The 15,814-nt window shown below is 39.0% G+C and overlaps 1 protein-coding gene across 1 annotated transcript in view; it reads right to left on the bottom strand.

Moving 5' to 3' along the window:
* Window positions 1-2,937: 2,937 nt before the first annotated feature.
* mgat4c (mgat4 family member C) overlaps window positions 2,938-15,814 on the bottom strand; it is a 35,957-nt gene continuing 23,080 nt past the window's right edge. The window contains exons 2-4 of the mRNA XM_038307397.1: window positions 11,872-12,023; window positions 11,160-11,307; window positions 2,938-4,410 (exon numbers count right to left, since the gene is read on the bottom strand). Of these exons, the coding sequence (XP_038163325.1) occupies window positions 3,254-4,410; window positions 11,160-11,307; window positions 11,872-12,000 (1,434 nt within the window). The 5' untranslated portion in view covers window positions 12,001-12,023 and the 3' untranslated portion in view covers window positions 2,938-3,253. The remainder of the gene's footprint in view (window positions 4,411-11,159; window positions 11,308-11,871; window positions 12,024-15,814) is intronic.

The following is a 15,814-nucleotide window of genomic DNA, read 5'->3' as shown; positions in this document are numbered from 1 at the left end:
AGCTGCTTCAATGGCCTCCATCTGGCATTCTGAATTTCAGTGGCACTGCCTGTAGATGGCGCTGTACTGTTTAAATCAGTTAATTTCACTTGGTGCTGAGGTGCAACGTAGGCTAAAATGGACGATTGAAACAACATCTGGATGGACGCTTGAGGTAAATAGCATTTTTTTAAATCATAATCAACAGGATTCTGGTGTTTTTGGTATATGTATAAGAGTAAATTTGGTCCCACACTAAGTAAGAAGTCAGAGTGGGACCGAATGTACACTTAAAGTGTTACTTTAACACTGCAACATTTATTGTGTACTTTTGAATTGTAATTCTATAAATGTTCAGTCTACAAATCTTTTGTATGCTTAGTGATATTCTTTCTAAATGACTTTGAATAGAACCTCTGCTGTTCTTTTACTATACTTCCAACTTCATAGGTACAACCCCCTGTAACCCTGAGAGATATGTGACAGATAATGGATGGATGGGTTACCCCAGATAACAGCACAATAAGACAGTTATGGTAGTATCAGTGCATAATACAGAGTATGCAGTGTCGGGGCTCAGAACGTAGGACCCAGAATTCAAGAAGACAGAACAGATTTTGAAACAAGCGTTTATTGAAAACGGCATGCACCTGCTCGTCAGCTGGGGTGGGTTCACTGGATTCTCAGCAGAAATGGAGACTCAGGTCTGTGACTTCAGAACTCGAGCATGAAATCCACCAACCTGGCAAAGGTCCTTCTGAGCCCAGAAGAAGGAGTGAAGTCCAGAGGACCGGCACTCCGTAGCTTGTTACTGAAACGGAACCAGAGATCCAGGAGAGAAAGAGGAGCTGTGACCAGCAGCAACCAGAAGAGGCAGAGGAACCGAAGGATCTAGAAGGATCCAAGCAGTGGTCAGAAGACAGGTCCAAGGTCAGCAACAGATGACAGTCCAGAAAACAGGACCGGCAAAACAAAGCAGGAGCGGCCAAAACTCAGAATTCTGGGAGGCAGACACAGGTAAGGAACAGGCAGAACTAAACACAACAAGGTACACTAGAATTAGAAGCTGGGAACAGGTGGCTCTGATTAGAGGTAACGAGTGCAGGGCAGAGCAAAATCGATGAGAGAAAAAAGATTCAAACCCAGCCTTTGGTGCGAAGATCATGACACGCAGATATGTTGCTATTTAGGATGAATCATTTTTTTTATTTAAAGTTCAAAAGCTTCCAGCAATTTTTGACAAACAGAAATTGAATGTAGGTTTCCAGGTCAGTTTATGGTCATTTCTAACCCCTCTGGGGTATTCCTTGGTCTTCATAATGCTGTTTGTTCATTAAGCTTCTCTAACTAGCTTCTGAAGTCTTCGCCAGATAGCTGTATGCAGACATTAAGTTACACATAGGTTTATGCTTTATTCTATCCTGGGACAGTGGAGTAAAAAGGGGTGAATAGAAATGCACATCACATTTTTAGATTTACATTTATTCAGAAGTTTTGGAAGGATGGTATATCAACCTGTTGGTCATTCCTCCTTACAGCCAAATAGTGCATTTGTCCTCTAATTGTGGGTGAGTTGCATTATATGAGCATTCATATTCATTACGTTTATTTAAAAAGACAGATAAAATACACTCGGATTTGAGGGCATAGTGTAAGAAAATCTGAAGGTTAGGTTCTGTGAAGGCTTTCAGACATGCTATTTGAGGCATAACAAATGTTAGCTTTGTTCTGGAATACCGTACAACCAGGTCTGTAAACAGCGTCTCTGTACGGGAAGAGCCGAGCAATTTCTTTTTTACAAAAGCAGCTGCAGGTGGTGTGAGATGAGAATCAAGATCACAGAGGGGCAACCACAGAACAGCTGCAACAGTGAAAGGCGTGAGAGCACAACATCAGGGGGAGAACCAATTGAGATCTATAGCTCCAGGGAAGATGTTGTGCTGCTGTAGAAAGTGAGGCAAACACAGACCAATTTACTAGGAGGGAATACTGTTTCTCTAAAAAAAAAAAAAACACAACAACACATAGGAGTAGACCTGGCCCATTCTTCACTCTGCCATCCAATCTCAGCTCGGAAAGATGACTGAAATCATACACAGTTTTGCTGTTAGGAGGGAAAAAAATCCAATGAGTCACAAAAACAACCAATAATGGTGATAGAATAGGAGAAATTTGGCCTGATGTTGTGGAATATTAATAAAAATAACATTTTAGGAAGAAACAGACAAGCTACACATCTAGATCCTCACTTGGTGTAATATCCTGATCATATCCAGGTGATAAATCATACTGTTTAAAGGCTGTTTATTTCTCATAAAATGGTGCTTTATTTGTAAGGAAAACACATTTGTTAATGGAGCAGAGGAGAGGGACATATGAGCAACACAAAAAGCCCCAAACTATCAAGACTTTTCTGCCAATGTCCAACACCTTTTGCAACCACAGACCTTGGTTTGGTGTCACTTTCCATAAAAAGGAATGAAGTTTGAAGAAACAAATTTATGGCTAATCTAGAGTGATTCATTTTACTGACAGGTGGCTCATTTTCCACGAGAAAATGGTCCACTACCTCAATAACCTGGCAACCTCTTTCGATGGTAGTCCAAAGATTGGTCACCAACACGCCATGCCTCAACCAGGATTTGTTGTAAGTGAGCCAAAGTGAACAGTCTGAAACAAGCTAATCCCATAGGTGTCCACAGGCGTTGATGTAGAGCTTAGTGCCAGACACGTTGCCAATTTTTCCACAGGCTGCCCATAATCATCATATTTTCTCCATCCTAATGTTTCTAGCACTGGCAGAGAGGATTTGACAATTTTCTCCTATAGGCTCAGCCTTCTTTCTAGTCCACTTAACTAGATTTTTCAAACATGAAACCTTTCTAGGTGAATTAACCAAATTAACCATAAACGTTATTGTCAAAGTGAATGTTCATGAAAAAAGATACAAGGCCCAAATTCCTCACTTTTACAGCTAAGTTTATTTACTTTAATAAGGTACTGGTCAATAATTTTTTTTATACAAATACAACAATATATGGAATAAGCTATGATTATTTAATAGACTGAGGTCAGGTCAAATGTCCTTGAGAATGCCTGTGAAAATGGTCCACTAAAGTTACAGCATTTTAGTATAAAAACACAAACTGATTTGGCAAGAAAAATAAATCAATACATACAAAATGAATAAATTTAACCTAGAAAACACATTAATAATAATATAAATGATAAAAACTGCCTGTATGGGTCACTAAGAGGGGAGGTTGTACAGTTCTCATTGGCTGGGGGGTTGTGTAGTCCATAAACTGATACTTCTGATAATGAGCCATTCTTTTTGGCTTGCTGTCACCACGATGCGAATGCATTCAATGTCAAAAGAAATCTTGTGATCCACATCTTGAACTTCGATGTTTCCATTTTTAAACTCCCCTAACGTGATGTAAGAAGAGCACTGTTTTCCTTTTTTAGTCCCAACTAATTTTTCCCCTACTTCCAGAGCTCCGTGGTGAAGAAAGTCGTTCTGACGGTCATCAGACCCAGTAGCAATCTTAATTTTGCTAACTTTGGCCGATTTGTTAAAGACTATGACAAAGAAATCTCCAGTAGAGGGAGGCTTTCCCCAAAAGTATTCATCCACCGTGCTGTAGGCTTTGGTTGCGTCATAGTTCTCAAAGACATTTATGTTTGTGTAAATATTGGCAGGGGGGTTGTCAGGAATGTCAATGGAGTCTTCCTCAAAGTCGTCGTCCTTCAGTTTGTTCTCCACTCCTTTATAGGAGGAGTAATAACCCATGTGCTGGAAGAGCGAGGGTTTGAAGCGAATCACATCCTTTTGAGCCAGCAGTCCCCTGAAGTGGATGAGGAGCCAATCACAAGGCATTTCCTGGTAGAACATGAGGAGAAAATGAGCCAGGCGAGGCAGGTCTCTGGAGTGGTAGAGCTTACCGATGTAGCCCAGCTTCGAGAACTCCATCATCACCCAGTAGGAGCCTTCTCTGGAGGTGATCACCTTTTTCAGCGCTGTCAGAAAATTCCTGGAGCAGCGCACGTCGTCCTCCAACATCATGTAGAAGTGTGACAGGTTTGTGCAGAAGTTCAGGAGGAAAGCATAGTCCACGTTCTGCTTGGAACGGAAACGGACTCTGTCGTCCGGGTCATTGTAGTTCCTCTTTAAGCCGTCCAGAGAGGGGTAGAACTCCTCTGGGGCCTGGATGACCAACAGCCGTCCCGCTATAATGTGGTGAGCAAACTTCCTGGTGATTTCCTGAACCACATTCTCACACCAGACCAGATCAAAGTCAGCAAGATGGACCACAACCACAATCTCCTTCAGCTCCTCATAGCTTGATTGGTCAAAGATGGATTTGATGGTCTCCAGAAGGTAGTTTCCTCTTTTTCTTTTAACTGACGACAATCCAATAGTCAGAAACTCTGTGAAGATATTAGAAAAACATATTTTAATAAATCAAGCGAATGTATTGAAATTCTGTTACTCATAACACATGGCATTTGTAAAATATTACTGAATTTTCAATGGTGAGGACTAAGAAAAAAGTTTTAAGTTATTTGTTAAGTAAAAGATTGTTTCATTTGTTTTTGCAGGTCTCCCTGAAACTTGGGAGACTCCTTGTTACCAAACTAAAGTTTATTTTTTAACTCTTCATTAGAGCATAGGGTCTTTGTGTGCAGACGCTATAAGATTACCATCATGGTAAAGACCAAGAATACCACATAAAAGGTTAAGCAGCATTAGATTTAGCTAGTCATTTTCTGAGAAATTTATAACTAAATAAAGTATATGTTTTAAGCAGCTTTCACAGATAAAACAATAACAAAGCGCTCTACATAAACCAATAAAAAGGCAGTTTAACTAGTAATTGTAAATTAAGACAAATGAAATAAATTCACAATAAAAATAAACTTTCAACAATGGGTCTGTTTAAAAAATAAAACTTTACCTCCTTAAGAGTCTACAGAGTTAACTGAATGTAGCTGCAGAGGTAGACTATTCCACAGCCTTTGTGCCATGGACTGAGAGGCTCGATCCATCTATGCTTTCAGTCTGGTTTATAAAACTAACAGAATCTAAGCGTCAGAATAGAGAAAATGAGAGGAGGTATATTTTGTAAAAATAAATACATAAGTAATGTGTGGCGTGAATCTTTAGTGCTTGATGTGCTATATGGACATTTTAAAGTAGATCCTTATCTCTACTGGTAGCCAGAGCATTACAGTAATCTAACAGCAATGATAAAAATACATAAATTATGTTTCTAAATCAGTTTGGGAGACGGCGCAACAAAATGTTCTTTAGGAGACAGATTTCATATGCGAGTGAAAGCTTAAAGATTTGAATAATGCACCTAGCTTTCAGACGCTGGATTTTGGAGTTAAAAGAAGTGAAGCAAGATTCTGATCGATTTATAACAAAGTGCAGGAGATACTTTAATTATTGTCTCAGTTTTTCTGGAGCTCAAAACAAAGTAATTGCTGGAAAGCCAATCGCCAATCCTGAATAAACAGTGAAACAGAGTGGACAGACTGTCCAGCTGATGAGGCTCAAAAGACATATATAGTTTAATGTCATCTGCATAAATGTTACAAAATCATTAAATGATTTAATAACACCGGCTAAAAGAAGTATATGAAATCAATCCTCGTTACTCTCTCTCAGTTGGAGATTTTCTACCATGTTCATAGTTCATTGAGATTATTATTGGTTCCCATTAATCACTCCTAAAGGCCTATTAGGGGACCTAATTCAACTTTAAATAAGTAAAAAAATAAGTTCATGGTTAGGTGAGTGTCTGAAAGGTGCATAAATCTTATTTTTTTCTCCACCACCAGGCATTTTGTATAAACTGGCCGACAAACTCTCATATGGTCACAGCTTTGTAAACAAAAAAGTTCTAGAAGTATCCTCTTTTTTTCCTTATACACAAACTTTACCGTCTCTATTTAAAGAGAAAATGCTTTCTTGTGGTAATTATTTCATTCAAGCAATACTTTGAGTCTTTTTTTAATGGTCCTGTCATGAAGTGTTACTTTCACATCCTCAATGAAACCAGTTATAAGAATTGCATGGTTTTACCATGGGAAGAAAATGACTTAAAAAATCGGCAACACCTTACAGTACATGTTTCTTAAAGGCACACTATGCAACATTTTTCAATTAATTAATGTGTTCCATAACGTTTTGGATGATTAAATGAGTCATTTCAGGTTGAACAAAGGTATTCTCGGCCGCCCTGGTGGTCTGAGGGGGAAATACCGCACTTGCAATTGCAGGAGCCCTCGGCCCGCACCCACAGGCTCAGAAGTCTCGTGAGAGTCGGTCTTGCTTTACGGCGAGAACTGCTACACGCCCCAGTTAAAAGCATGCTCGTTGCTAGCACAGTGGCGATCTTTGTGCAGTTATCATGGCGGAACCAGTGTGAAAACAGCAAAAGCCCATGTTGGAGCAGGCAAGAAAGAGGAAAAGGGCTCCGGACAGAGAGAGGAGTCGTACACGGGTGAACATCGGGCAAGCTTTTTCCGAATGGCGAGAGCTAAAATAAAAAGACGGCTGCAAGGCTGACGCGGACCTCGCGTTTCTGCTGATGCGATTGTAAGTAACATTGGAATGGATTCTCTCTCTCTGTGTGCATGTTCATACTTTCACTGTGTTAGTCATTGGTTGCGTTCGCCTGTCTGCTAAGCTCAAAACAACCGCGCCTGGCTTGACGGAGAAACCAGGAGAACAGCTGAGCATATTTACGACAGTGCACTTTTACTTTCGCCCTCTGGGGGGAGCCTCGCTGGAAAATCAACACCGGTTGCATAGTATACCTTTAATTGTTAATTGCTGTGTTGTAAATGTTAACCTCCATAAGCTGGCCAGTTAAGGATTATAGAAGCAACAGGACATTGGCAAGTGCATTATGGATAGATGTATATCTACATAAAAGGAAGGAACCAGTGGGAGAACAGAATAACCAAAACAGGGCACTGTTTTGGTTATTTGGAAAAAAACAATGGAAAGTGACAGGCAACATGGAAAAAGGGAATCATGAAAACAAAACTGAAAACCAGTTCCAATAGGTGAGGTTCCAAAGAGTCCTATGGGTCAGAAGGCTGACAGTGGTAATGCAGGACGCTTAGGATTGAGGTAAAGTATGATGACCCATGGAATCGTGTCTGGAATTCGACTAAGGAGCATGAGGAACCCACAGAGTCTAACCAATGGGATTGCATGACACAAAAAAAAACTGAATGCTGGAACAAATAGAGGAGTTAGGAAGCCAGCCACTGGTGGGTCTTTGTCCAAGGCCCCAGAAACTGGGGTACAAGGCAGTAGCATAATTTTGAGGTAAGGAGTAATACACTGAAGATGCATTCAACAGGCCGGGGGAATGTGCCTCAGTTACTGATTTTTCAGCTAAGCCAGAAAGCTGCCTCACTGAAATGTTGGAAGCTAACTGAGGGCGTTTCAGAGCAGGTTCAATCAAACTTTGCTAGAAGGAGTGTTGGGCTTAGAGGGAACAAGCACATTACACATGGCATACTACGGACTACCAGATAGCAAGATGGTGTTTTTCTCCGTGGAGGCAGAAAAGAGCCTTAACTCCACAAGCCACTTTCCGAGTTGGAGTTGTGAACAATTTTCAATTAAGAATGACGATCAGAGCTTCAACTCATTTTTTTTATGCACTGCACAGAAAAAGATGCTGTGTTTTTCTTTGCCTGCCAACAAAAGCCCAAACATCTGCGATCCATAGCAAAATGATAGACTTTAAATTGTTTGAAATTAAGCACCCCTTCACAGACAGACCCATAGCAAAATTTGCTTCATCATGTCTTTGCACCTTCATATTATTCTAACACATACCCATATGCTCTGGAGAAAAAAAGTGTTGAAATCCTTGCATCGATAAAGGAGCATATATTTTATTAAGATTTCTATTTAGTGCGCTGTTGAAGTGGTGTTTTTTTCACTTTACAGAAGCTATATCTTGCCTGGGGTTCTGTTCAGCTATGACACTATGTTTAAAGGGATAGTTCGGGATTTTTGACATGAATCTGTATGGCATCCCCATCACCAGTGTCATGCAATCACACTGACTTACCCCTGGCAGCGTCCTGTGAGCAAAGTTCTCGTCCAGCTTTGGTCAAGCCGAAAGTAGTCCGGCAGGTTTGCTAGACCCAGCGAAATAAAACGTTTCTCTTCCCAAAACATTATGTGTTCAAAAGAGTGATATTTTTGCATCCCAAAAACATTGTAGTGGAAAAAGTCACACGTCGTTATCACTTGGTCCTATTTTCTCTCTGTTCGTATCAGTGCGCGCCATGACCTGACAGCTAGGGCCTACTAACCTGACAACAGCCAGATGCATGGGGGGGAGGTCTACCTGTTTGATTCGCGATTGTTTACTCCTGGGGAAGATGTCTGACTACGAGAGCGACGAGGAAAACATCGACTTCCACTTAGAGCCAAAGGGATATCTTTATGAACCCGAGTACACTGACGATGAACTTCGACAAATGGAGTTAGATCGGGCAGAAAGAGAGAGGGTGGACAGAGAAGTGATGGAAGCTGAAGCCGGAGCCGCAGGAGCCTCAGCTGGAGCTGCGATATCCAGGGTGGCCGACAAATCATGGTGCACTTGTTTCAAGTGCGAATTAATGCAGACAGAGGTGGATGCTACTGTTGCCACGAGTGGGATTTAGTAATGCCCGAGATACAGAACCTTTCCATTGATGAGGATGTCGGAGTTGCAGCAGCTGCTGTCTGCATCACTGAAAGCACTGAAATGAGCTGGAAAAGTTGAGCTCGCTGTCAGAATGACGGCGAGAGAAAATAGGACCAATTGATAACGACGTGTGACTTTTTCCACTACAATGTTTTTGGGATGCAAAAATATCACTCTTTTGAACACATAATGTTTTGGGAAGAGAAACGTTTTATTTCGCTGGGTCTAGCAAACCTGCCGGACTACTTTCGGCTTGACCAAAGCTGGATGAGAACTCTGCTCACAGGACGCTGCCAGGGGTAAGTCAGTGTGATTGCATGACACTGGTGATGGGGATGCCATACAGATTCATGTCAAAAATCCCGAACTATCCCTTTAAGGGGGTATTGGCGAGATTGCTACTAGCAAATCCATGTTTTCATTCAATATGGACGATATTCTTGCTCTGGCATTTTAGTGGTTGACTGTATTTCTTCTATCACTTTTGCTCTTTTTCTCCTTCTAGACTCAATCCTGGCTAAGAGCTCATCAGACTATGTTTCTCAAGTCAAAACTTAATGGAATTTGTTGGGTTTCATTAGATTCCTCAAACCTATTAACCATTTTATCTGTATGGTATAATTGAATCAACTCTATCAAGTGCCTTGAGAGGTCATGTGTAAAATATTGCACTAAATAAATACCATGATTTGCTTTAGATATTATGTAATTGTTCTGTATACCGTTTTAATTTCAATACTCCGGCACTAGCAGGTTGTTTCAGTGGCTTCTACTGTTTTCTGAGAATTCTTTTTTTTTTTTTAAATAGACAATAAGCTGGTTTGTGTGTTCTTGTTTGCTATTCGTTGCTCTGTTTCTCTTATTGTTTAACGTGGCTATTTTGTTTAGACACTGTTGCCATTCCTTTATAGTGTACTGTATGTAAGAGTTTAGCTCATAGCTCTAGGTAACTCTACTGGCTCGCTACCAAATCCTAGGGATACTAGCCAGGAGAAACCATTACAACTATTATGTCCACCGTCATGGGAATGTGAGTTTCCTTAACAAGATATATTAAATCACAATGCAACTTGGCAATAAAAAGCATAGGGGATGTTAATTATGCTCACTAAATTGGAATAACAAAGGACATGCACATTAACATGGGAAGTTAATTTTTCGTCTACCTAGGACAAAAAGAGCATCCATGTCATTATTATCACAGTTTTTCCCTTTTTTCTGTTTTTTCTTCTTTTTGTTAAGCATGGTACAGTAAGAGCTAATTTTGAATCAATCTTACTCAAACCTAACTGGACAGTTTTTCTTTTTTTTGATAATTCACTTTACTGACTCTATAGCTATATAAATATCTATGCTGGTGTATTTTTAGGCCACTGAAGGACATAGGGACCGCTTTTCATCATTTTGCTTCATTGTGTCTCTATTCTCCAATTTGGCATTATAAGTTCAACCTCTTACTTTATGTTCTATCTTTTTTTTCTCCTCATGGTAGCTTTATCAGGTCTGCTCATATTTAGTTTTAACACCATCCTGGAGAGAAATATCAGCTGGGCTCCTGCCATTATCACCTTCACTTGAAGATGATAGAGTTTGTTTATCTGTTTTTTTAGTGTTTAGTCCTGTTTTTGCCCTATACATAGCTCTGGGCTCAACTTTTACTGTGACTAACTGTATGTACTAACTCTCTTACCTCAAAAACTGACTTTTCTTTGCTAGACATAGCCAACTGTGGCACTAGATACTGTTATCTTTTCAAATATAGAAAGTATTCATGGATCAGTGCCCCATATTCCCTTTGTCTGTCTTCTTCTGTCTTCCTGAACCTCAGTCAGCCTTGGAAAAAAGGCTGCTGATACTAATCCTGGCTCTGCTGAAGTTGATTTGCCATTAAATGTAAGTTGTTCTCCACTTTGGCTGGCTGAATGCTCGGTCTGAAGGATTGTTGTAAAGTCAACAACAGAATGCAAGTGAATCTCTACTGTGGCCACATGCTCATTAAGGAGGAATCCTGCAAAGTAAATGACTAGGTGCAATCAAAAGTTTCTAAACTGATCAGATTGAATTGTCTCTATAAAGTGCTTTCAGAGAACGAGTTGTAAATTGGTATTATATAAATAAACTGAACTGAATTGAGTCATGAGTGTAGCTGTTTGTTTCCATTTGCCTTTTTATTCTCAATATAATGAAAATCATCTCACCGTGGGACAGTAATTCTCTTTGATTCCATAAAAGGGGTGAACCCATTTCTTCCATTGACTACATGAACATTGATTTTCCATCTTAACAACCCTTATCAGTAGGAGTTATAATTGGAGCATGATTCAGTTGAGGTGGGCTCTTCGCTGAGTTTAATACAAAGACAAAAAAATCCCTTTGAATTATTTATTTTTTTGTACTTTTTCCTGATGGGTCAATGTGAAGTTCTTGTTAGCGGGAAACCATAAAACTTACTCTTGCGGTTCAGAGGCGTCCCAGCGAGATAGCGGTATGTGACATTAATGGTGCCGGAGAAGTTACTGAGGTCTCTGAAGGTGTGAGCATATCGCTCTGAGCTTGGTGGATGGACCGAAGCTTCCCTGAGCTGCCTTTTATCTCCTTCCTGGAACATGAAAAGCACATTACAACAGAAGAGGAAAAAAAAAAAAAAGGGCACACCAAAAAGAAACACCCAAATGAAAGCTTGTATTAAGACTTTGAATAATTTAAAAATAAGAAAAAAAGGCACATTTCTTTTTTTTTTTTTATGCTAAAGAAAATGTGTATGGACACAGATGAGTTAACCGCTTAGTGTTTGAGGACAACAGAAAAACCCTGAAGCCTCCAGAGGCATGTTGCAGAATTCAGCAATGAGACATAAAAAAGGCACCAGCGGGTCCAATATGCAAACTGCCTCTTAATAATTGAGATAACGAACATAGATTGTGTGATCATGCGGGCATGAATAAAAGATAAATCATCTAGATGATTTCCACTTGGGTCGAAATCATGAACATTTCAAAATCAACCAATTATAAAAGTAAAGCATGGGAACCAGAATAAAAGACATTTGGGTCAGAAACTTTTTTGATCTGTTTAGACTTCAGCAAAGAAGGTAGCTATCAAATTTTGTTGTAATGCGAGTTCTGACAAATGGATAAAATGAAGTGCAATGGATTTTACTAACCAGGACGTAGCCATCTTCCATGTAGAGGTTCAGAAAGAGGAGGAAGGTAATGAGGAAGCCGAGGAAGGGGATGGTGGTACGTTTCCTCAGACACCTCATCTTGTCCAGGGATTTCCACACCAGCCTCATTCTCACACTGCCACTTGGATCTTCTGCAGACATGTAGAATAAAAACACATTTATGCTGCTTAAAGAGGAAAAATCTGAAACACAGTATTTAAGGATATTTTCATTTCAAGCTTTAAGAAAAAATATTGTAGGATTAAACCAAGAGCAATCTGTGTAACTGTCCATAAGAAATGAGAAAATCATTGATTCCTCTGCAATCCTCTAATGAGTGGTGATAAAGGAAGGAGTGTGGGAAACATGGAGCAAACTGTTTGGTAAAGCAAGCGAGAAATATCCTAAAGGCATTTCAGAACATGAAGAACTGTGAGATTTCATCAAAGAAGAACAGAAAAACAGAGGTGGTTTGATAGTTATTTGTTTTTAACTCCCATCCAATGCTGCAACACTATGGAGTAAATTTTGTTCCATTAATAATAAAAAAGCATTTTGTAAATGGAAATTTGCAACAACAAAAAAAATACATGCTTGAATGAAACTGAAAAAATTCTTGATAAAGAATTTTTAGGAGTAAATTTGCTGTTTTATATAACTTTGCTGTTTAAGAACCTTCTAAAAAGTAGAGGAGGCCAAGTCTGAAGCCATTCTATGGGTCGGTTAATCACTAATAATGGTCATTTAATGGTTGATAACATCTGGGTGATTTAATTCACTTTATACTTATACTATATATACTAATAAATACTGTATGGAGTGAAATAATTGTATGAATTCTTTGGGGGTTACCAGTTAGTGGCGTTGTTAATTTTGGGAACCCATGTACTAATACTTTCACCGATATTATTCTGCATTATAATAAAGAGATATTCTGCAAGTTTTACAGAAAAGATCTATAAAAAATAGCCTTTTTTATTTAACTTTTTATGACTAAAACACCATTTGATGAGCAGACTGACACCTCAGTAGTTCAGAGCCGATGCATCTATAAGCCTGTAGCCTATTTTATTTTGGGTCGGAAGTTGCCACGCTGTGCACCTGATGTGACATCAAGTGTGTCCATGTTGAAAATGTATGGTCTTACCACACCATAACCATTTTAAAAAGCACTTAAAAACAGCCAATGAAACAAAGTGCTGTGTATAGCTACAGACAACAAGAAAAGCAAACAGTCTAAAAGAAAAATGAAACAATGCACATAAACGATTAAAACAAACAATGAAACCTGTTTATAACAAGTAATATCAAAAAATAAGGTTAGTTGAAAATGTTGAACAATAATAACCCTAACCAATATCCAATTGAGTTTTAAAGGAACTGAATGAAGGAGCCTTTCTTATGTGAATTACAACATTCAACTATTAGATATGCTATTAAACTGTAAAAGCATTTTTAAATAGTTAATTGTCCCATTAAATAAGAATACATTTAAAATTCTAAAATCAATAATTAAATGTTATTTTAGTTTTAATTTTTATTCTTATTCAATATTATTAGGTGCAACTTGCAATTATAAATGCACATCCAAATAAGTAAATGTCCAATTATTTGATAAGAAATAAATGTAAAACTCTAGTTAAATAATTGAATGTTATTTAAAATATGCATTATTTTTTTATATTATGTAATTTAAGATATGCAATGAACAATTAATAATTAAATGTTCAATTCAATGTTAAAAATCGGATATCACAAAAAAATCGGAATTGAGCATCGAGGCCTGCAGTGTGAACGTAGCCTATGTGTCGACAGATTCTTCAGCAGGAGCAAGGGAAGAGTTAGAATTAACCCAACAACCATTCAGACAACCACTACTCCCATTGTTAATATGAGATTCATAGGAGGTAAATTGTAGCAAACAGATCAGAGACATAACACACATACCAGTTTTTCCAGATTTCGGCTGTATGGCAATGTTCACAGAGCAGCAAACAGAGAAAAAGCTTGAATAACAGCTGCAGATGTGACTAAAAAAAACAACACTGCTTGCCTTTTGTTTTTTTTCCAACAATTAAGCATCTGAACGTGCTTTTGTTGCTCAGCCTCAGAGAAGCCTAATAGAATACAAACTGGCTCTACATTCAGTTCGATGGCCACACTCACATCGATCAGTCCCACTAAGACTCAGCGGCGCTGGGGATTTGGCTTGTCAATACCTTTTTGTGCGCACTTGAAAACTGCATTTAATGTGTCCATCCTCAACAGACTGCTCTGTGTAGGTAGAAAACAAATGAGGACTAATGTGGGTGGTCCCTTTATAGCAAAGATCTACGATGAATAATATCTGCTAGGTAAAGGAACACACAAAAATGTGTGCTTTATTCAGTGATCACCTACATTTGTTACTCTGTTTAAAGGGATACTTCTTTTAAAAATGTCACCATGTGTTAAAAACTAAGATCAAATCTGGTGAGGCAGTTTTCTCACTGTCAAGATGGAGATGTATCAGCCGTAACCTTAGAGGAGCCGTTACTGCAGCAGGTCAGTCTGAAAAGTGTTAGAAGGGCTGCAGCTGTTTTAGTTTCATCATTCTTCAGAGAGAGATGGATAAATATCTTTCCAGGGCAGCATGTCTCAGCAAATTCCACAATTGGACAGACTGAAAAATGTAATGAGAAACTCCAGGAATGGCCGGGTCTGTATACATGACGGCCAACCCATTTTTCTTTTGAAAATAATGAAAAATATATAAGAAATAGATAAAAACAATTGGGAAACAAGCCATTTCCCAACAACAACTAAGAAAACAAGGAACATAAAATGAAAAAGAACTCAATTTTTTTGTATCGGTATTTTATTATTTGATTTTCCAAAAAAAATGGAAAACAAAAAGACAAACTGTTTTCCTTTATCGGAAAGTTTAAGCCAAGATGAAAATTTGAAATCACAAATGACGATAGTGTTTAATTCTTTATTTTGGATTTACTCTCCATGATTTGGTTAGTTCATGGGGATGTTCAGTGATTGGTTGGAAAGTAAAACCAATAAACACAAACCATTCCAAAATGTAAAAAATGCATGTAAAGGACTTTGGATGACTTTGGTCTCATCGCAGGAAACACATGAACAGAAAGATGCCTTTAGCCAAAGTTAAGTGGGTAGCACTGCTCCAATGCAGCAAGAAGTTTCTGGGTTTGATTCCTGGCCTGGGGTCTTTCTACATGGAGTCTGCATGTTCTCCCTAAGCATGCATGGGTTCTCTCCGGGTACTCCAGCTTCCTCCCATAGTCCAAAAACATGACTGTTAGGTTAAAGAATTGTTGTTTGTCTCTTTGTTGCGCTGGGATGGAACAGCGACCTATACAGGTTGTACCTCGCCTCTCGTCCATTGTCGGCTGGAGATACAGTAGGCACCCCCACCCCTCGTGACCCCGGCAGGGAAAAGCGTGATGGAAAATGGATGGATGGGTTTGTATCAGGACAGAAGCCATCGTGAAATAGGCACTGCTGCTGTTTAACAAGTGACCTCAGGCTGCTAGATTGTTTGTCCTGTCTCCTGAACGACGGTGCGGCCCAAGGATGTCTTTAATTATTTGTGTTATCTCTATGCCACTGCAATGTACTTTAACTCTTTTTCTCTTCTCATGTACAGCACTTTAAATTATCTTTCCATTGAAATTCGCTACAGAAATAGACTAGCAGCTCTCGGGTGGCACCGTGAAATGGGCGGCACCCACAGTGGAAGAGCTTGACAGCTTGACATTGAAGGCAAGTATCTTTCTTCCAGAGTAGAAAGAAAATAAGTAATATTTGATAACAAATAAAGGTAATAAAGTGCTAAAGTCAAAATTTCATCATATATTAAGCACATTGAAAGGCTTAAAAAGGCATATGGTATAAACCCTTTAAATCAGGGATGTCAAACTGGTTCCAGAAAGGG

Source organism: Cyprinodon tularosa, unplaced genomic scaffold (genome assembly GCF_016077235.1).
Source record: "Cyprinodon tularosa strain WSP-4 unplaced genomic scaffold, ASM1607723v1 ctg609, whole genome shotgun sequence".
NCBI classification, from domain to species: domain Eukaryota; kingdom Metazoa; phylum Chordata; class Actinopteri; order Cyprinodontiformes; family Cyprinodontidae; genus Cyprinodon; species Cyprinodon tularosa.
The sequence above is the reverse complement of the archived record's forward strand: the minus strand, read 5'-3'. Positions and strand labels throughout refer to the sequence as shown.